This window comes from Chinchilla lanigera, unplaced genomic scaffold (genome assembly GCF_000276665.1).
Source record: "Chinchilla lanigera isolate Chin_1 unplaced genomic scaffold, ChiLan1.0 scaffold00015, whole genome shotgun sequence".
Lineage (NCBI taxonomy): Eukaryota > Metazoa > Chordata > Mammalia > Rodentia > Chinchillidae > Chinchilla > Chinchilla lanigera.
The window spans coordinates 14,596,667-14,619,269 of NW_004955416.1; the positions used below are offsets into that span (position 1 = coordinate 14,596,667).

Sequence of the window (22,603 nt, forward strand, 5' to 3'; positions counted from 1 at the left end):
TTTGGTCTTTTTGAGACAGGGTCTCACTATGCAGTTCAGACTGGCCTTGAGCTCAGTTTGTAGCCCAGGCTGGCCTCAAACTTGCAATGATTTTCCTGCCTCAGCCCCCCAAGTACTGGGATTACAGGCATGTGCCACCATGCCCAGCAAGAGTTTTTATTAATAACCTTTGAACTTCGTTTAGTAACGTCTGTGGTACCCTGCATTCAGCAAGGATGTGGAACACAGATAGGCTAATCCAGTCTCTTGCATCCCATTGCTACAGGGTACAGCTTAGGAAAAAGGAAAGGAAAAGAAGCCTAAGCTCATAGGCTCATCTGTTACAGGTGCCTAATAGCTTTATGCCTATAAAAGAACCAGCATAGTTTAGAAGGTAATATTTACCATTAGGATTTCTGAGCTGCAAGTTTGAACTTAAGTTGTTTTAATTCAGAGTAAGAGGATCCAAGTGGCTGTTATAATTCTAGTCACAGCTCCAGTATCACTTTAAACTGCTAATAACTACCTAGTAATAAAAGATGGTGCCCTTGCTTCTCTACTTTTTATATTAATGATGGTACCACTGTACCACTGTTACCATGGAAACAAAGAATTCGCGCATCATAGGGCTAAGAAAGTGATATACTTAAGCGTTCTTAAAGTATGGCAGCCACTTTTTTGGCTTCATAATGAGAATAAAAGAGGAAGATATTTCTGGAGAAAAATATTCTTACAAATTTATAATGTAGATGGGGCATATTGGTGGGAAAATGCATAAGGGAACATAATACATGTGTAGAAAGTTTTTAGTTATTTTGCTTTGGAAATTTTTAGTAGTTTTATAATCTTCTGAGGAGCAATTTTATATAGCTCCATCTTGAGTGTTTTACCTTAAAAGCATGTGTGTGTATGTGTGTGTATTATACTTGTATACTTCTGTAAGAAAGTGGTTAGCAGGGCTGGGGATTTAGCTCAGTTGCACAGCGCCTGCCTGGCAAGCACAGGTTCTAAGTTCAATTCCCGGTACTGGGGAAAAAAAAAAAAAAAGAAAGTGGTTAGCTACTATGTATGTATAAACTCTTCTTAGTCTTTTTTTTTTTTTTTCCCCCCTGGTACTGGGGATCGAACTCACAATCTTGCACTTGCTAGGCAAGCGCTTGTGCCACTGAGCTAGATCCCTAGCCCCTGTATGTATAAACTCTTGATATGTTTTCAGAACACATGGTGTGTTTATTTTGAATTGTACATTTGGATTTATTATGTACAGATTACATTCTAATTAGTTCTATGCATGCAGTATGCATATATATTGTACTTAGATGAAAGTAAGGTTTTAGATTATTTGCAAAAACTGAACTACTCTATAAACTTCTTCATTTGCTTCTGGTGTATTTTTAAAAATTTTTCCCTTGTTGTTATGCTGCCAGTGTCTTGCTCATGTCAGTGTCTTTAAAGTATCCTTTTTCCTTTCATTAGTACAGTACATGTTTGCAGTAAGTAATGATTGCATTCACTATAGGGAATTGCTTCATCTATGTAACACATTTCAACTTCCCTCTTTTTCCCCCTTCTTCCACCCTCCTTTATTTTTCCAGCATCAGATTCATTTATTTATCTTATCAGACCTTACAAAGTTCACTTTTATTCTTGAGATAGGGTCTTGCTATGCAGTTCAGGCTGACCTTGAAATTGTGGTGCTAACCCTGCCTCAGCTTCCCAAGTGTGGGATTACAGGCGTGTGTCACTATTTCTGGCCCTTATAAAGTTAATATCATATAATACAGATTGAAAGCCAGACTAATAGGCCAAAAAACATATAAAACATGTAAGACACTTGTACTAAGTCAAGGTACATTTTTAGATACATTGTGCTGGATTATAATATCTTTTCTTCCTTTTTTCCTATTATCTGTCTTTGAGGTATATAGAGAGAATTCATAAAAGAGAAATCACGCACTGTTTAAGTTTGTGTGTCTGAGTTATTTCACTTAACATTATGGTCTCAAGGTACACTTATTTTCCTGCAAATGACTCAAGTTTATCCTTCTTTTTGGCAGAGTAGTACACTATTGTGTACAAAGATTACATTTTCTTTATCCATTCATCTGTTGATGGACATAAAGGCTACTTCCAAGATCAGCTATTAGGCTGCTAGAAACATGGGCATGCATACATCACTGTAGTGTGAGGTCTTTAACTCTTGTAGGAAGATACCTATAAGGGAAATAGCTGGGTCAAATGGAATTTCTACTTGTAGTTTTTTGCAGAATTTCCATATTGATTTCAGTAGTGCTTGTATCATTTTACAGTCCCACCAACAATGGAGAAGGGTTCCTTTCTCCCTGCAGCTTTGCCAGCATTTGTTATTGGTTGGGTTCTTGATGGCAGCCATTCTTTCTGGAGTGAGATGGAATCTCAGTGTTTTTAATTTGCATTTCTTGAGTGGCCAGTGATGTTGAACATTTTTTAATGTAATGGTCCTCTTTATTTCTTCGTCTGAGAAGTGTCTGTTTCAGATGCCCGTGTTTTAATTGGGTCTTTAAATTGGAGAAGTCTAAATTTTTTTGAGTTCTTTATATATTCGAGATATTAGTCCTTTGAGAAATAGCTGGCAAAATTTTTTCCCATTCTGTAAGTTGTCTCTTTGTGATTGCTTTCCTTTCCTGGGCAGAGAAGCTCTTTAATTTGAATGATCCCATTTGTTGCTACTTGATAATTTGTGTATAGCCAGTATTTTGTTCAGAAACTCTTTGCCCATACCTATGTCTTCAAAAGATTTACCTATTTTGACTTCTAGCAGATTAAGTGTTTCTGTTCTTTTTTTTTTTGGTTTTTCTCTGGTACCAGGAACCGAACTCACGACCTTGTGCTTGCCAGGCAGGCGCTTTTGCCGCTGAGCTAAATCCCCAGCCCCAGTGTTTCTGTTCTGAAGTTTACTTTAATCCATTTTGATTTTAGGTTAGTACATGGTGAAAGACACGGGTCTAACTAAGTTTGACCTTTGGCTTGTGGATAGCCAGTTTTCCCAACACTATGTATTAAAGAGGCTACCTTTCTTCCAGTGAAGGGATTTGGCTCTGTAACGTGCCCCTCTGATGGCTTCCATTTTATTGCTTCTGATCTTCTTGAGCTTTAGAATTCACTTGACCTGACATAGGTTTATGTTAATCTATAAAATATTAATTAATAATTTATGCTAGGCTCTAGTTAGACATTGGTAAGTGAGACTTTTGTGAGATATTGGGGCTTGAACCTAGAGTCTTTACACTGAGCTCAGCCCTTTATAAAATTTTTAGATTTTGAGACAGGGTATTGCTAAGTCACTAAATTGCGGAGGCTGAGCACAAACTTACAATATTCCTGCCTCAGTCTCCAGAGTGCTGAGATTTTAGGTGTGCACCACTGTGCCTGGCTTGTATGAGACTTTTATTGTCCCAGGCTTCATGGACCTTAGAGGCTAGTTATTTTATTTCCTGATTTAAAGACTAAAGGTATAACATATATATATTTTAAACCTCTTGAATTGCCTGTATTAAACTTTGTATCAGTAATTTGAATTCAGTTTGAGTAAGATTTGCTGGCTGGGCGTGGTGGTACATGCCTGTCACCCCAGCACTTGGGAGACTGAGGCAAAAAAATCAGAAGTTTGAACCCAGCCTGGGTAACTTAGTGACTACCTCAAAAATAAAAAATAAAAGGGTTGGGAATATAGCTTAGTAAGAAGGCCATTGGTTTAATCTCCTGCACCAAAAGAAAAGAAAAAAAGATTGCTATCTGAATCATTTTCATGAGCCCTTAAAGAATATTTTATTACCTAAAACTTATCACAGGAAAGTAAATAGAAGTGAAGAGACCTTACTAATAGTAATTATATTAATGTTATATTAACATCTAATTATATAATGCATTTGTTCCAGAGCTAAGTGTTGAGTTTGTGTCTCCTGATTACCCTGTCTGGTGCTCGCTCTTTACATTATGTGATTTTATAGGATTATTTTGTTATATAAAACTAAAGACCCACTTTGAGGCATAAAGTGTTGTAACTGCAAAGGAGACTATTATAGGGCACTGGAAATCTCTTTGTTCATAATGTTTCTGTTCTTTAGCCAACTTAATCCTTTAATCTAGGAACAACAGCTCAGTGCCGCTGTGAGGTCTAACTCTTCTGCATATTGTGTCTTCTAGTTTGTACCTGTTCAAACTAGGTCTGGCTCCTCAGATCCAAGACCTGTATGGAAAGGTTGACTTCACAGGTAAGGAATTAACAAATTTAGAAGGAAATGTTTGGTTTATGTGGAAACAGCCTGGAAAGTTGACAGTAGCAATTTTAAAGAACTAGGGCTTTAGAAATACTCTGGCAAGAAAAATGAAAAGAATATAAATAACTTGTTTCTCCTAGTATGATGCAAAAATACTAAACATAGAATTCAGGCTCTGGTCTCTTATTTATGACATGGGCATAACTGCAGAAACTTGGTTTTCTTATGTGTAACTTGAGAGTAATTTTAGCATATAACATAAAACGTAATAGTATTAGCATAAAACATTAAATGTTCATGTGTGATGGAAAAAATTTCCCTTTCTCTTCTAGCTAGTACCTGTTGAGGGCAAATCAAAGGCAAGAGTGGGAAGTGAGGTGATGGAATGAGGACAATTTAGTAATTTTAAACCAGGTGTGGTGGTGCATGCCTGTAATCCCCGCACTTGGGAAGCTGAGGCAGGAGGATCCCAGTGAGTTCGAGGCCAGCCTGGGCTACCATGTGAGTTCAAGGCCAGCCCGAAGTACATAGTGAGATCCTGTCTAAAAAATAAAAACAAGTTAGTCATTTTAACATTTAAGCTTCTTTGGGGTGGGTGTTTCTGTATGTGCAAGTCCGGTTTTTGTGACTGTGACCATGTAGCTGGTGCTCTGAAACCTGATAAGTTTATTTAGCTCAGAGTTTGGGAGGCTGGAAGTCTGAGATTAGTTGACTCCATTGGTTTGACCTCTGGAGAGAAACTGCCACATCCTGGTGGGAGCACATCTTTGAGAGATCACATTGCAAAGCAGGAGCTGCAGCTGGGTGCAGCTAGGCTTGCTTTTCTTATAGCAGCACTGTCTGTCTGTCTGTCTGTCTGTCTTTGTCTCTCCCTCTGAGAACTTGGGGTCCTGTGGAACTCCCTTAATCCTGTCTGCCAGCAGTGTCTCCAGGTACCCGAGGACCTCCTAACAGGTCCTGCCTCTTACAGGTCTCAGCACCTTTTATGTCACTGCACTGAGTCCCAGGCCTCTAACATGAATCCATTGGACAAACCGCATCCAGGACTAATGTGATGTTGTCAGGTGCCTAAAGAGGCTTGGGGAGAAAGGGCAGTGCCCTAATACTGACTAGGGAGAAGGTAGATTCAGATTTTTCCACTGATTATTATTTTGTAGGTCTGGGAGTTTTAAAAAATCACTAATAATTTTTTTTCTTTTCTTTTTTTTTTTTTTTTTTTTTGAGACAGGGTCTTGCTGTATATTCTAGGCAGCCTTGAACTCACTGTGAACTCAGTGATCCTCCCGCCTCAGCCTCCTGATGCTGGGATTATGAGCGTTGCCATTACATCCAGCTAGTAATAAAGTTTTTATCTGTGATATTTTTCCTTCTAGGGAAGTTGTTGAGTAGACTTGGAACAAAGCCAAACCTTGCATATTGTTTTGTTTATCAGTTGGCTTTCTGGCATAGAACCAAGATTGCTGAATAGTAACTAGTGATTTTCATTGTAAAGGCTGAGATAACTGATTCACTTGTTGAGCTGCTTCTAAAATTTCCATTTATAAGTTTATTGTAGGAAATGCCATAAACACCACTTTTGAAAAACTTTCTCATAGTGTCTTTATGCCTATGTCCAAGGCCCTGCTGATAGTGCACGTAGCAGGTACTGTGCCGGTGTCCACACGTTATTCATTAAACTGTGGCAACAGCTTTTTTTTTTTTTTTTGGTACTGGGGATCGAACTCAGGACCTTGCGCTTAGCAGGCAGGCACTTTTGCCACTGAGCTGTATCCCCGGCCTCTGGTTGGATGCTATTGTAAAGTTCAGGAATCTGTTTCCTTTTCTGAGCTATGGAAAAGTGCTTAACTTGCTTGACTGGGTCTTCATTCTTTCCTGTAGAAGAAGAAATCAACAACATGAAGATTGAGCTGGAGAAGTATGGAATCCAGATGCCTGCCTTCAGCAAGATTGGGGGCATCCTGGCCAATGAGCTCTCCGTGGATGAAGCTGCATGTAAGGAGAGAGAGATTTTCTGGGTTCAAATGGGATTGTTGGCACCACTTGCAGTAATTGCTACTATGGCAGTGTTCTTGATGTTAGGAATTTTCCTAGAGAGTTTAGATCTATAGTTGTAATTGTAAACACTGTGCTATTGTCTCCTGTGCTATTGTTATTTGGAAATGAATTACTGATTTTGGTTACTAGGAAAGCATTTTTAAAAAGGGTTCTACATTTCAGTGCCTGTTGCAGTTTTTTTCCCCCCATATGGTATTTAGTAGGCAGTAAAGGATGAACATTTTCATAGCAAATGTTTTTTGCAAAGTTGTCTTAGGGTTGTTTCTCCGTGCTGCTGCAAATTCAGTATGGTCACAGGCCGAGCTGTGGCTTTGTGTGTCCCAAGGAGGAGACTAGGTTTGAGGACCCAGGGTACTGTTCCTGTAGCTTCAGTTATTTCTCTGTCTCCGAAGAGGAGCCTTTCTCTGTAACAGGAGGTTGCAATGTTGTTCTATATATGTCATGTACACTGTTTAGTAATCTTGCTGTTCTGTGCTTTGGATATTTTTTTTAGTGCATGCTGCTGTTATTGCTATTAATGAAGCTATTGACCATAGAATTCCAGCTGACACGTTTACAGCTTTGAAAAACCCCAACGCCATGCTTGTAAATCTTGAAGAGCCCCTGGCTTCTACTTACCAGGATATACTTTACCAGGCCAAGCAGGACAAAATGACAAATGCTAAAAACAGGGTAAAAATGAAATATCTCTTCTTTCTAATTAAATTGTATTCTTTTATCATCAGATGATTCCACTTTAACAATCAGTTTACTGAAGTACTATTGACATACAATAAAATTCACCTACTTTAGGTGTGCAATTTGAGTTTTGCCAAATGAACCATCACCCCAAAGAGTTCCCTGGCAACTTCTTCCTCCCCTGCTCTCACCCCAACTCCGGGCAACTCCCAGTCTGCTTTTTGTCACTCCATTTTACCTTTCCTGGAATTTCATAACAAGTGGAATTGCACAGTCTTTTGGTATTAAACTCTAGTTTGACTTATGTTTTCTTCTTGAATTTTGTGTAATAAAGTTTTGGAGTGTGGCCATTAAAAACTGACAGTGCCTGTTTGAAAGGGGATTTCTAAATATTTGCTTAGCCCTTTTCTCCCCCTGGTTTCTCTGAAGTATTTGTTTACCATTGTTTAAGGTAGGTGGAAGTTAGCTGAGTGAGTCTAACTTGAAAAAACTGAAGCCAAGAATCTCATTTCAAACTCCACATAATCTTATTCATCCCTTGAATTAGTGATTGCAGTGTCTCCATTCTTTGGAAACTGTCCAGATGACAAGATGAAGGCAACTCTGTTCTCAGAGTATTCTTTTCCTCTCTTATCGTAGAGCAGGGATTTCACCCCCTAGCACAGGTGCCGCATTGGCTGCAGGCAAGTTGCTGTGGCCAGGCCCCCACCTGCACCTCCAGCAAGAGGCCCCACTGCCCGCTTCTCGTGTGTTTAGTGAGAGTCACGCGGCATTCTGCGTGGGCTTTACAAGGGCTCTAAGCCGAGTCACACACGCTCAAGTGGTGTTAGGGTAGGGAAGAGAAGTACAGATGTATTTCTGTGTCTTTGTAGAGAACTGAGCTGCTAATTTAATTACATTTTTTACTCCTCAGACAGAAAACTCTGAAAGAGAAAGGGACGTTTATGAGGAGCTGCTCACTCAAGCTGAAATTCAAGGCAATGTAAACAAAGTGAACAGTAAGTATGCTCCTGAGTCAGGCCCTAGGGGACGTTACAGAAAGTGAGTGCTCAGCTACTCTTGGACTAAGAGCATGGCTTAAGGTAGTGATTTTAGATGCTAACATGTTTGTTCAGCGCCTCTGGTTTGTAGCCTCCCGTGTTCCTTTGCCCTGCTGCCACTCTCCTTGTCCACAGGCAGGCCCTGGATCCTGCATCTGCAGCAGCAGCTCCTCAGTTGGTCTTTTTGGCCACAGATTCAGTCCTTTACCATGTTACAAACTTTTAAAAAGATGTATTTTCCTTGTTTTTTTAATGATACTAGAGATTGAACTTAGGCATGATCTACCACCGAGCTATATCACAGCCTTTTTAATTTTGAAACACGGTCTCACTAAGTTGTTCATGGTGGCCTATAGGACTTGAGATCCTCCTGCTTCGGCCTCCCCAAGTAGCTGGGATTACAGCCATGTGGCACCATGCCCAGAACATTTTCCAGTTTTTAAAGTAATACATTTTTTTTTTTTAAGCTGTGCAGAATATATATAAATAAAAAATTAGACCCCTGTCTTTTAGAAATACCTTTTACTGACATTTTTATGCATGCTCTTCTAAATATTTAAACAAAAATGAGATTATATTTTGTATATTGATTTTTGTGAAAGCATGTTACACACTTTTGAGGAATTAACTCCTAAGAAGTATCTTCTTCATTTTGTCACACCTTTGCTGAAGTACCTGCGTCAGCTAACTCCCTGTCAGATTGAACCCAGGGCCTTGCACATGCTGGACCAGTGTTCTACTACTGAACTTTTTCATTTGGAGGAAGGTCTTGCTGAGTTGCCCACCCTGGCCTCAAACTCAGTCCTCTTGCTTTAGCCTCCTGAGTAGCTAGGATTATAAACAGGTACCATCATTCCTAGCTGCACAATATTTCATGCATGTGCTTAATCATGTATTGCCTTGTATAGATTGCTTGCTCTTTGTTTCTCAGCTTTGTATACTTCTTACATTAGATATTACTTATTCTGCTTCTTTTGAAATCCTTGTAATTTCTAGCATAGGAATAGTCTCATCAAAAGAACTACAAAGTTTGTTTCCTACAAGTTAGACCAGGCTTGAGCTTGTCTTGGTCAAGATAATAACATAGTAATAGTTCATTATTTGTTTGAAGGTTCTCATTTTTCATTTGAACCAATAGTATTCTTGATAACTAGACAGCATTTGAAAGATTTTATTAACTCCATCAGAAAATGATAATAAAGATACCTTCCTAATTTTCCTAACTGGTTGACTTTCTAAAGACAGAATCTCACTATGGAGTTCCCACTGTTAGATATTATTCTATTACAGAATATGTGCGAATTCTGGTTCTCGGACTAGAAATAGAGATTATTGAGAGGGAAGACCACTCCTTCCAATCTGTGCAGGGTGAATCACCCGTGACATCTGGAAGTATCCATATAACAAATGGATTTAAAATGATGGTACGTAGGAAATGGCTGATGGTGTTCAGGCTGTGTGTGAGGAGGACATTGAGCTCTGTTTTAAGAAGTCTTTGGAGGCAAGCACAGTGGTGCACACCTATGATTTTAGCTATTTTGGAGGCTATAGCAGGTGGTTCACAAGTTCAAGACCAGCCTGGGCAACTTTATAAGACCCTGTCTCAGAAATAAAAACGGCTAAGGATGTAGCTCAGTGATAGAGTGCTTGACTGTCTTGGGGAGGGGCTTCCTATCTCCAGCACTGCCAGAAGAAAAGAAAAAAGTTTTTTTTGAAACAAATTGTCCAAAGATGTAGTAGTAAATTGTCATGGAAGATACTTCCTTCTATTTAGGAGTCTATAAGCATAATCTGGACGACTGCTTGGGATTTTAGAGGGAATTTCGGCACGGTATCAGTCTGGATTGGTGACTGTTATACTGGTACCCTTATTGATGCTCAGTGTCTACCGCTGGAAACTTTTAGGTAGACCTAGGGTGTGACCTAGGAATCCGTGTGGAATCTGATGAGCAGCCTGGCTGGGAACCTTAGACTTGATGACTTCAAAGTTCTCTTCTAATCCTAAAATTTTATGCTTCTGAGATCCTGTGGGATAAAGATTTTCCTGGTTAAGCTAAGTGTGGTAATAGATGCTTATATTCCCAGGACTCAGGAGGCAGAGGTAGGAGGATCTCAAGTTCTAGGCCAGCCTGTGCTACATAGTGAGTTCTGGGCTACTGTGAACTACAAAGTGAGACCCTGTCTCAAAAAACCAAAAAGAAAAGAATGTTATCTGAGTTATAGTTCCCTAATCTGGACCTGAGATTACTTGCTTTTGGGAAGGAAAAGTATGCTAGATTATTGTACTAAGGTGCGTTTTTTAAAGCCTTTGCTTTTTTCTCCTCAGTATTTTCTGCATTAGCAAATGTTGACCTGGCTTTAGATCAGGGAGCCGTGCTGGCCTTATTGAAGGCCCTGCAGTCCCCAGCCCTGGGTCTCCGAGGGCTGCAGCAGCAGAATGGTGACTGGTACCTCAAGCAGCTCCTGAGCGACAAGCAGCAGAAGCACCAGGTGACAGCACGCTGGGTTGAACCTTCATGCCTTTGTATGCATGCACTGGAGTCCCCTGCTAGTTAAAGATATTAACATGGCCTTTCTTACTCCTCAGAACCTTCTTCTGTCCTATTTAGTTTTCACAATTGCCTCAGGTAAAGTACACACTGTCACACTATCTTTAGCTGTCTTTGCTATTAGAGCTGTGAGTCCTTTTTTAAAAATAAATAATATAGGCCCTCCTCACCTCCCATCTGACCACCTCATTTCAGTTACCCACCCCTCTCCCTGAGAAAAAGCCTTTGGAGAGAAACCTGAATAACTTTTGTATTCTTACTTTAAGAATTTCCACTGTAAATCACTTCTGGACACACTGGGAAAGTACTTACTGGCAGCAGGGGTAGATTATGCAGGATTGTACTTCATGGGAGCTTCTTTAAGCACATTTGTCTATATAAGGGCAAGTATATGTTTCCAGATTCCCAGCGTATGTTGGTCAGAGCAAGCAGCATTAGTGTGCTCGCAGTTCTCTAAACATTTCCAGAACGTTTTGATGGTTTAGACATAATATTTTTTAAAATGTACTGTTGTCTGGAAAGTCACTCTAGTGGCCCCGATCTGGCCAGGGCTTCTGGCTAAGCAGGGCAGCTCCCTTGGCTGTGCCTAGATTAGAGCTCTGTGTCTGCTCTTTGACCCTTGTGACTGTTAGGATGTGAGAACTGGTAGGCTCTGGGCAGAGGCACTGGTCCTCTTTTCCTAAATGGCCTTTGCTTTTCTCAGAGTGGTCAGCTTGAACCCCTCCAGAAGGAGGAGCTGCAGGCCGGAGTGGACGATGCCAACAGCGCTGCCCAGCAGTATCAGAGAAGTAAGTCCTGTCAGTGGAGATACACAGGAGGAGGGGAAGCTGGCTTTGTTTTTCTTTGAAGGGAGGAGGTCAGCACCTGTTGCCCCATGCCTCCTGCTACCATCCTGTAGCCCTAGTAAGCTGCAGGTAGGTTTGGTGGCAGTAGGGTTCTACTTTAAGTAGGACTGGAGCCAGGTGTGGTGATGCATGCCTATAATCCCAGTACTCGAGAGGCTGAGGTAGGAGGATTCCTGTGAGTTTGAGGCCAGCCTGCGCTACATAGTGAATTGTTTAGTGCCATCCTACACTAGAAAGCAGCCTGATATCAAAAAAAAAAAAAAAGCTAAGCATGGTGATGCAGGCCTGTAATCCCAGTACTTGGGAAGCTGAAGCATGAGGATTGCCATGAGTTGAAGAACATCTTGGGCTACGTAGTGAGTCCAGGTCAACCTGAACTACATAGACTCTGTCTCAAGAGGACTGGAATCAATGCCAGTTTCCTTTGACTAGTAAGCACTTCATGGTTGGTTAGGGAAGTGTCTGGAGGAGGTGACAGTGGGATTGATAAGATATGCATTGTGAAAGAGGAGAAAGAAGAAAGTTCCTAATGTGGGACATAGGGGGAAGAAGACGTGTGAACAGAGTGTGTAGATGGTGAAAGATGCATTTAAGTGGCTGTGGTTAGAATAAAATTCTTTTTATGAAGCAAGAAATTCTGTTTTTTGGGGTTTTTTTGGTACCGGAAATTGAACTCAGGACCTTGTGCTTGCCAGGCAGGCGCTGTACCTCTGAGCTATATCCCCAGCCCCAAAGGCAAGAAGTTCTTTATTGCCACAGAAAGCAAATGTACTCATCCCACCTCACCAACAGCTTTAGGAGTCATAAAAATACAACTTCACAAAGTATAAGAGACTGGGAGATGGGCCTTTGGACTATACTGGCCATGATACTGAGGTAACCAGTTGACCTTGTTAGTGAAAATACTTCTCACAAGAAAAAACACCAACTAGTCCTAACATCCAGGAATAAAGTTTTGAGAGGTATTTTGGGCTGAGGGGTCTGAGGTGAGTGCTGGGAGATTGTGGGAAGCTGTGAATGGCAGCTGAAGAAGCTCAGCTTTTATTCATTGGGCTCTAGGACAAGTAGAATAGTCGCAGCTTATGGGAGGAAATGAGTAGAAGGAAAATATGGATTAAAAAAAAAAGCAATTAGGAAGCTTATTTATTTATATTTTTTGTAATAGCTGGGCATGGTGGCGTATACCTGTGATCTCAGTACTGTGGGAGGCTGAGATGAGAGGATCACAAGTTTGAGCCCAGCCAGAGCAACTGAGTTAGTAAGACTGTGTCTCACAAAAGGAAAAAAGGACTAGGGATGGAGTGGAGTTCATTGTGAAAATTTCGTTTGAGATAAGTTCTCATTAAATTGCCCAGGCTGGCCTTGAACTTATGATCATTTTCTCTCGGCCTCCCAAGTAGCTAGGATCACAGGTGTGCATTACTGTGCAGAGTTGGGAGGCAGCTGTTCAGAGATAAAAGTTCCACCTCGAACTTCATGGCTGACACTGTGTTTCTCACCTGTTTCTGCACAGGGCTGGCAGCAGTGGCAGCAATTAATGCTGCGATCCAGAGGGGCATTGCTGAGAAGACTGTTTTGGAGCTCATGAATCCTGAAGCCCAGTTGCCCCAGGTGTATCCATTTGCTGCTGATCTCTATCAGAAAGAGCTGGCAACTCTACAGCAGCAGAGTCCTGAAGTGAGTTAACTGAGTCCTGTAGTGGGCCGGGAGTGAATTTAATAGCCTCGTCTTAGTGTGCTTACGTGGACTGTTTTTCTGGAAGCCTAATGCTCATGAACACATAAGTCCCTTGGCCATGGAGAACCTGCTCACTGTTCTTACCCATTCTGCACAGCATAGCCTCACCCATCCGGAGCTCTCCGTTGCTGTGGAGATGCTGTCATCTGTGGCCCTCATCAACAGGGCGCTGGAGTCAGGGGACATGAACACGGTGTGGAAGCAGCTGAGCAGCTCAGTTACGGGCCTGACCAACATCGAGGAGGAAAACTGTCAGAGGTGGCGCTTGGGGAATGCCCCGCATCTGTGCTGTATCTCATGCCTGTCTTGCAGGCCCACTTTCCTTTACCATGTCCCATCTTATGGACACTTCTAGTTGCCTTCTTATAAACTGGAATTTAAAGGCTTGTTATGGTTTTCACTGTTTTGTTTGATAAGTATTTTATATTACCTCATATTAAAAGGCAGATAAAAGGCATATAAACCTTCCTACCGTGAGGTATTCTAAGATTGACCCCTGGATTCAGGGGATATTTTAAACCACCATTAGATACTTTTCCCTTGTCACCAGAACATCATTTCTTTCTTAACCTGTTGACCATCAAAATCCGCTTTCCTCATTAACCATTCACAGCATATGTTGACCCTATAGATAATTTTTGTTCAAATCAACATTCATAATTGCTGAATAATGACTTGTTGGTCTATCATTCCTTCTAGATTAGCTCATGTGTGGCTATTTATTTGTTTGTTTTTGGTGGGCCTGGGGATTGAATAGGTCCTCACGCATGCAAAGCAAGTGCTCTACCCCGGAGCAACAACCCCTTATCTGGCCTTTTTCTCCCCCTTGTCTTTAGATACATTACTTGAGCTGCTGCCTCTAATTCTAGAGCTAGTCTTACCTGGAATTTTAGAATATAGAACAGGCTATTGAGAATAAGTGATTTCCTTGTCTTCTCACACTTGGTTTGGGGTAACTCCATAGTCCCAAAATTTGCCTATAGCTTATATCACACAGTTGGGGCATCTTAGTAATTTCTGTTCTTTGCATACTTTGTTCCTTCGCCTTCTCATTCCCGTTACACAGAACAATCCTAATGGTTGTTTTTTGTCTGCTTTTGGTCGGGGTCTGGGCCAGGTATCTTGACGAGCTGATGAAGCTGAAAGCTCAGGCACATGCAGAAAATAATGAATTTATTACCTGGAATGACATCCAGGCTTGTGTGGACCATGTGAACCTGGTGGTGCAGGAAGAACATGAGCGTGAGTAATTGTCCCGTCCCTCAGATGGGTGTGTGTCACAGAGGGGGGTGTGTGTCTGTGACTGGGTCTAGATAACACTGCGGGAAGGGGTTTGGGGTGAGAAATTGAAAATATGTACATAAAAATCTAAGAGTGGGTATTGTTTTAAAAATGCTAGGCAGTTGCTATTAGATAGGTGCCTGATAAGATCTTAAGTTTTTTCTGGAGGTGAACTAGGTGAACTTGCTGAGTGCTGTTTTAACCAATAGTTCTGGCTCTAAGGACCTGGACTTGGGTCAGCTTGCACAGGCTGGGGATACAGGACTCCTCGCACTTCAGACACCAGACAAGTGCAAAGTTCAGGGTTCCTAGGCTGCTACATTTCTGAACTGCTGGCTACAAATTCAGGGGTCCCATGTATCCCCTCAGGTTCATTGTTTTCAGAATTCAGAAAAGTGCCAGATTTATCACAATTTTAAGAGTGTAAATAAGGACCAACCAAAAGAAGAGGCTAGCGTAGGATACATAAGGAAAACTAAAAGAAAGGGCCAGGGACGTAGCTCAGTGGCACAGTGCCTGTCTGGTAAGCGTGAGGCCCTGAGTTTGATTCCTGGTACCAAAAAAGAAAAAAAAAATCTGAAAAATCTTTTTTGCACTGTATACTTAGGGATTTTGGCCATTGGTTTAATCAATGAAGCCCTGGATGAAGGTGATGCCCAGAAGACCCTGCAGGCCTTGCAGATTCCTGCAGCCAAGCTTGAGGGCGTTCTTGCAGAGGTGGCCCAGCATTACCAGGATACGCTGATCAGAGCAAAGAGAGAGAAGGCCCAGGTGAGTGGCGTCTGAATCGGAACCTCTCTCTTCAGAACCTCCTGAGAACTTCTGAATGAGGCCCAGGCATCCGCAGGTTGGGAGTGCTGAGTTACAGGAAACAGATGCCACCCTCCAGAGCTCATGGTGTGCGAGTTCTTTGTTGTTAGTTGTAGTCATGTTTTGTCTCTTTAGGTCAGTTCTTTATTGAAGATCCAGAGATATGTACAAGTTATATAAATAACCAGTTACAGAAATGATCCCTGAAAGTATAACCTTCACAAGTTACAGGAGTATACAGTTAAGTTTTTAAAAGTATACCTACGAATTGGTGTTCAGGATATAACAAGCATTACCAGTACCCCCAAACCCCGCTCTGGATTCTGTTCTGTCCTTATTCACCGCCGCTACACACACCCATTTTGCTCTTTACCACTGTCCCAGTATCATCTAACAACACAGTTCATTTTTGCCGCCTTTTTTTGGTTGTTTTTTTGAGACAGGGTCTTGCTATGTAGCCAGCCTGGCAGCGATCCTCCTGCCTCAGCTTCCCATGTGCTGGGATTATGGGCATATACCACCATGCCCAGCTGTTGTTGCCCATTTTTCAGCTGTATTTAAGTGGAATCACACGTTATGTGCTCTTTCAGGTCAGGCTTCTTTTGACCAACATGTTTGCAATGTTCATCTATGTGGTCTATGGTAGCAAGTTTGTTTATTCTCATTGTTGTCTACTATTTTATTGTATAATTATTCTATTGTTAAAGTTTTGGTTGTTTTCTACTTTTGGGCTGTTGTAGATACTGCTCTGAATATTCTAGTACGTGTCTTTTGGTAAGATAAATGTATACAAATAAATATGTGCATTTTAGTTGGATATACATGGGCTACAGGTATAGCTCAGTGGTGAACCACTTGTCTACCATGCTCAAACCCTATGTTCGATCCCCAGCACACCACTACCACCACCACCACCACCAACAACAACAACACAAAAAAAGACATACATTTAGGAGTACAGCTAGTGAGCCAGGGAATACATATATATGTTAAGCTTCAGTAGACAACCCATACAAGTTTTCAATAATTCCATAATATTTTTTAACATTCGCATGCCATATAATTTACATTTAAAGTGTGTTATTTGGTGGTTTTCAGTATATTCTTAGAATTGTGCATCTGTCACTACAATTTTTTTTTTTTTTTTTTTTGGTCTGTTAAGACAGGGTCCTGCTATGCAGTTCATGCTGGCCTTGAGCTCACTTTGTAGCCCAGGCTGGTCTCCAACTTGCAGTGATTCTCCTGCCTCAGTCTCCGAGGGCTGGGATTACAGGCGTGCACCATACAATCAATTTTAGAACGTTTTCATTATCCCAAAAAGGAACTCTATACTCATTATTTAGTTCTCATTTTCCCTCAATCTTTCCCCAGTCCTAGGCAGCCACCAGCCTACTATCCATGGATTTGTCTGTTCTGAACATTTCACATAAATAGAATTATGCAATATTCTAGTTGCTTGTGACTGACTTCTTTCATTTGGCTGGGTTCATCCACTTTATAGCTATTAGGAACAATGCTGTGATAATAACTTTTCTAAGTAATTGTAGCAGAAACCATCTTTCTAAAGTTTGTCTTATTTTTTTGAAGAAATCAGAAAGAATGTAGACTTCTGTTTATGCTGTTGCCCTTTAGGAGGTTGCTCTTTATTTGGTAGGCCCTCATGTATCCCATGAGTTGAGTAAGGCATAATTCCATCTGTTTTCCTATTTGTGATTTTTTTTTTTAAAGACAGTCTCACTGTGTAGTTCAGGCTGGCCTTGAACTCAGTATGTAGCCCAGACTGGCCTCAAACTAGTGGAACTTGTGGCGATCCTCCTGCCTCAGCCAGTGCTGGGATTACAAGTTTGTGCCATCATGCCCAGCTTCCTATTCGTGATTGATACCCTTAAAATTCTTCCTAAATAGTAACCGCTGGGTAGAGAAAACCATTGTTTCCCTTTCTGATTTAGAAAACTTGTAAATTGAGGTTCTTGCAGGGATTAGAAATGCTAAAAGAAAATTTTAATTTAAGGGGCCAGAGGTTTTTTTTTTTCCCTGTTGGTACTGTATTGAACCCAAGGCTTTCATACCATTCCCAGCCCTCTTTTATTTTTTATTTTGGAACAGGATCTTGCTGAATTGCCTAGCCTGGACTCGAACTTGCAGTGTTGCCTCAGCTTCCTAGAGTGCTGAGATTATAAACCAGGCATGGTAGAAACCATGCCTGGTTTAAAGGTCACATTCTTTCTGGGAAGCCAAGCATAGAAAAAGACCAAGGCTTTTGTGTACTGGAGTTTTTTGTACACTGACATCTACACAGGCTCTACGAGTTTTGGTTAGAAATGAGTTGTGGGTGATACTATAACGTCATCAGATCTCCTTTGACTCCCTTGCCACAGGAGTAATTGATATTCCTTTTCTTTTTTTCTTTTTTTTCTTTTTTTTTTTTTTTTGAGACAGGATCTCGCTATGCAGTTCAGGCTGGCCTTGAGCTCACTTTGTAGCCCAGGCTGGTCTTGAACTCGCAACGATCCTCCTGCCTCAGCCTCCCAAGTGCTGGGATTACAGGTGTGCGCCACCACACCTGGCTTGACATTCCCTTTTCTTAATTGTGTTAAGTATAGTGTTTGATTGTACAAAAGAGGTACATTGTTATGTGGAATGTCCCTTGATCCTGTTCTGTTCAGATGGCTGAACAAAGAAACAGAGGGGTCAGTGGATTTTACTCACTTGAGTAGGAAAGCGTTGGCTTCGGGGAGGTGAAAAGAGGCCTCAGTGTTTGCTTCATTTGTTGCATCATTATTGGGTGAGAACTTCCCAAATTTGACTGATCATAAAAACTACTTCTTTTTGAGACATGGTCTTGCGATATAGTTTAGGCTGCCTTTGAATTCCCTAGGTAGTCCAGGCTGGCCACAATCCTCCTGCCTCAGTCTCCTGAGTACTGGAATGACAGGCATGTGCCACCACGCCCAGCTCATCAAGATACTTTAAAAGTCATTTTATAAATAGAAATCCTTAAATTTTATTTATTTATTTTTTGAAATCCTTAAATTTTAATTTCACTGTTGAGAATCTCTGGGTGGGACCTGGATGCAGTGATTTCTGTATTGGCTGTAGAGTTTGCTTTTACTGCCAGGAAAATCCAAAAAGAGCCTTACATTCCAGTGTCAGAGAAGTGGGGCTTGAGAGGATAAGCTGGTGATTACCATGTCCAAAACAGAAAGTGATTGAATATATGACAAGTGTAACTCTCATTTGTACTCTCAGGCTATCTGCTCTTTTGTTTGGATCATTAAAGTTAAACGTTAGAGGATGTGAGTAGAGCTCAAGCATTTCCTTTTGCTGTGGAATAACTTTTTAGAGCTCATCAACAGTGGAAGAAGAAGTTAAAGGAAAATTTGGTCAGCATTGCCAGGCCAACCGTGGTGAACTACACTTTAAGTGGAATGTCTTTTTTTAGGTATCAGGTTTGCTTCCAAGTTCCTATGAACCATCTTGGGAGTGGTTTTAAAAATAATTATTACTGAGTTCCAAATTTAGCAAGCAAAAAAGATCTCAACTTAAACTTGGTCTATAGTTTTCTGGTATCTGTGTAGCCAGTGTTGGTATTAAGGTCATCCTGGCCATACAGAATTAGTTGAAAGTGTTCTTTCTGTATGTTGGAAGAGTTTGTAAAGTGGTGGTTAATATTTAAATATTTGGTAGCATTCTCCAGTGGAGCCATATGGCTCTGGGTTTTGTTTTTGTTTTTATACATGTTATGTGTCTACTCAGATTGTCTTGAGGCATTCTTTCCATCCTCTTCTCTCTTTTCCTTCAGGGAGTCCGATGATAGGCACGTTGGCAGAATTAGTGGTGTCCACAGATCTCAGGGTTGGTCCATTTTTCTGTATTCTCTTTTCTTGGTGACTTAGATCATCTTAATTGACCTGTTTTCAAATTTTCAGATTCTTTCTTTTGCTTGCTCGAATTTGTTCTTGAGTCTCTCTAGTAAATTTCTCGTTTTAGTTGTACTTTTCAACTTTTTGGGGTATAATTTTAAAAATTATTTTGTCTATTGATATTCTCTCTCAGGAGACATGATTTTCATGTTTTAGTTCTCCAGTCATGATTTCTTTCAGTTGTTTGAACATATTTAAAATAGTTGTCTGTAAGTTCAGTCTTGGTCTTCCTCAGGGATGATTTCTGTTGTCTGACTTTTTGGTAAAGAGAATTGCTTTCTTGTTTCTGGTCTTCAGGGCTCTTCTGAACATTTTATTCTCTATCATTTCTTTCTAAGTCTTTGGTTAGTCTTTGGTCAGTGTGATTGCCCAATCTGCTATCTGTTGCTCCAGGTATTCATGATATTAAACAATTGCTTCTTACTATGTTGACACATGGCCTTGGGGAAAAAGGCTGTGTGTACTGGGTGAACTCTTGGTTGTGTAAACCATGCCACAATAAAAGGAGAGACTTTAAATTTGAAGGGAGTTAAGGAGTGAGAATTGCCCTGAGGTGGGGGCAGTGTGCTTGCCATATATACATGTACATAAAATAGCTATTTTTCAACTGGGCACTGTGGCCACACCTGTAGTCTTGGCACTTTGGAGGGCTGAGACAAGAGAATCACAATTTCAAATCACACCTGTGCAATTTAGCAAGACTGTTTCAGAATAAAAGGCTGGGGATGTAGCTGAATACAAGTATCAAAAAAAAAAAAAAAAGAAAGAAAAGCCATTTTTGTACTCCTATTCCTTTACTGTGTTTTGTGTCTCTCTTGACTCTTTACCTCCAATCATTGCCCCCTCCTTTTTAATATTATTTCTCATCTTTACCTCTTATCTCTTCTGAAATACAATCATGTGTTTCTAAGTGTCAGCATTAGTAGGTGGTTCTGCTTTAATATATCTCACACATTTATTTTTACTTCGAGACAGGATCTTGCTAAGTTGTCCAGGCTGGCCTTGAACTTTCGGTTGTCCTGCCCTATCATCCAGAGTACTTGGGATTACAGGCATGTACTACTGCATCTGGCATTAATATAGTTTATGTAGCATTTTCACATTAAATCTGTTTTACCTCAGTATTCTATTTAATATATGGCCCGGCATTATTAACACTATGCTTAGTGGTTTGACTTAATCTTGGAGAGTGTCTTTAGAACAGATTTTACTAGGACAGTACTGAGTTTTGGCATCTTCATTGATCCATTTGGAACACTCAGAACCTGTCATTTCCTTACACTGGGGTGAGGTGGTGTGTGTTGTCCTTTTCTTTAGGCTAGTGAGGGGTATTTCTGTGTTGTATTTACCTGGCACACCAGAGACGCTATTCTCCTTTTCTTGCTTTTTATACTACAGCTTTGTTGCTTGTTTTTAGAGGAGTATGTACAAAAAGTTTGCTTTAATCCTTCTAGTCTGCATGGGACAGGGAAGCCAGAATTCTAAATGGCCATACTTGTTCAGAAGCTCTGTCTTTGTCTTGCTGCAAAGGAGGTTGTGCTAAGCCCCCTCACTTTGCTTATGCCAGATTCTTTGTGTGTGTGTGTGTGTGTGTGTGTGTGTGTGTGTGTGTGTCTTTCTGTTTGAGGCAGGGTCTCACTATGCAGTTCAGGCTGGCCTTGAGCTCATAGTGTAGCCCAGACTGGTCTCGAACTTACAGTGATCCTTCCTCCTGCCTCAGCCTCCCGAGTGCTGGGATTACAGAGGTGCCCCACCATGCCCGAATTACACCAGATTCTTAAGGGTAGTTGATATGGGATCAGTTTAAAAGCAAACCAAAAATGGCTTGATTTGTGGAAATGCTTTTGTTTTTATGATGCGAGGAGTTCTTGGGTACTTCTCTTGGAGACTGGGCCTTTGGCCGTCTTGCTTATGCCTTCCGAGTTTATATTGTCACAGGCCTGTAGCTAACTCCTTGTAATTTCAACATTGGAAACCACTGCAAATATGGTTTCATGTTTCCAGTGTTTATTTTTAGGACCTTAGGGAACTTGGGTGTGGTCATTTTCTATTTTCAGTAATATAAAGTAGCTGGTGCTAGGTTCTATAGCTGCTGCTTTTTCTTTTCCTAAGACTGAGTTTATTAAAGTTGGGACAGGGTAGCAGCTATCATGATTTGGTTAAATGGTTTATCTAAAATTCTACATTCAAGAATGATCACTGGCGGGGGTTGGTGTCACACACCTTTAATCCCCCATTAGGGAGGCCGAGGCAGGAGGACTGTGAGTTTGAGGCCAGCCTGGGCTACTTAGTAAGTTCAAGGTCAGCTTGCACTACGTAGTGAGACTCTGTCTTCAAAAACAAAAGAAGAAAATCACTGCTCTCCATTTTTTTCCCCTTTAATTTTTTATGACACTCTTTATAGCCAGATGTTATAATATACGCCTATAATCGTAGCACTGGGAGGATGAGGCAGGAAGATCATTGTGATTTCAAGGCTAACCTGGGCTACATAAGTAGTTCAAGGTCAGCCTGCATTATGTAGTGAGACCCTGTCTTCAAAAAACAAACAAAAACACTCTATACACTATGGGGACTGTGGCTGCTTTCTCTGACAAATGAAATGTTATGTCATTCTCTCCAGTAAGACAAGAGGAAAGCCAAGCCTCCCCTAAGATTTTGTGGCTTGAGCTCTTAGGCCTGAAACTCTGCACTTTGCCCCAAAGCCTAGCCACTGTCTCATCTGGCCATATAATCATCATCACTGACTAGATTCTTACTCCTCCTCATTGATGTCTTGGCAAATTGTACTCCCATCAAGCAATCTAAATGGTTTTGTGAGCTACTGTTTATCTCGATTGCTGGTCAAGCTGCAGGAGCTTATTTATTGTGTTAGGTCTGCCAGGATCACCATAAGGATGACTACAACCTGGCCACATCACCACCCAAGGTGTTTGTCCTTGTCCGCCAGAAGGCCACCACATTAGTCTGCTGACTTGAGGCTTCTCTAGAGACTCAGAGACACTGTAACAAACAAAGGATCCTCACTTGCTCAGTTGGTTTTCATAACCTCAGCCTGACCACTGAAATCTGCCTGGGTATCTGCCGTGGGTTCCCATTCTGACTCCCACACAGAGTAGTAGATGGGGAGTACCTTTTGCAGTCCACCGGCAACGTAGTGCCTTCCTGAGGCTAATCATTAAGCTGCTTTTCTGGATCAAAGAGCAATAGCCAGATTCTTGAAAATTGGAAAAATACTGGAGCAAGATGTTTCTAGTAATCCAGTGTTTTTCAGAGTAATGATCACCAGTAAGCTACTTTTGAAAAATTGTCTTAAACATTGAAGAAGGAGGAAGGAAGGCACTTGTACATCACCTCTGTCCCTAATAGTCAACTCAGTAGAACTCTGGTCTGGTGAGGCATTTGTTATCATCCTGAGGAAACTGGTCACCATCTGTTACATCGTTT

The 22,603-nt window shown here is 41.1% G+C and overlaps 1 protein-coding gene across 1 annotated transcript in view; it reads left to right on the top strand.

The window, feature by feature from the left end:
- Iqgap1 (IQ motif containing GTPase activating protein 1) overlaps positions 1 to 22,603 on the top strand; it is a 93,404-nt gene that overhangs the window by 38,039 nt on the left and 32,762 nt on the right. Inside the window, exons 6-15 of the mRNA XM_005381503.2 lie at positions 4,165 to 4,232; positions 6,117 to 6,230; positions 6,787 to 6,965; positions 7,885 to 7,969; positions 10,338 to 10,501; positions 11,264 to 11,348; positions 12,919 to 13,082; positions 13,240 to 13,400; positions 14,260 to 14,384; positions 15,031 to 15,194. Of these exons, the coding sequence (XP_005381560.1) occupies positions 4,165 to 4,232; positions 6,117 to 6,230; positions 6,787 to 6,965; positions 7,885 to 7,969; positions 10,338 to 10,501; positions 11,264 to 11,348; positions 12,919 to 13,082; positions 13,240 to 13,400; positions 14,260 to 14,384; positions 15,031 to 15,194 (1,309 nt within the window). The remainder of the gene's footprint in view (positions 1 to 4,164; positions 4,233 to 6,116; positions 6,231 to 6,786; positions 6,966 to 7,884; positions 7,970 to 10,337; positions 10,502 to 11,263; positions 11,349 to 12,918; positions 13,083 to 13,239; positions 13,401 to 14,259; positions 14,385 to 15,030; positions 15,195 to 22,603) is intronic.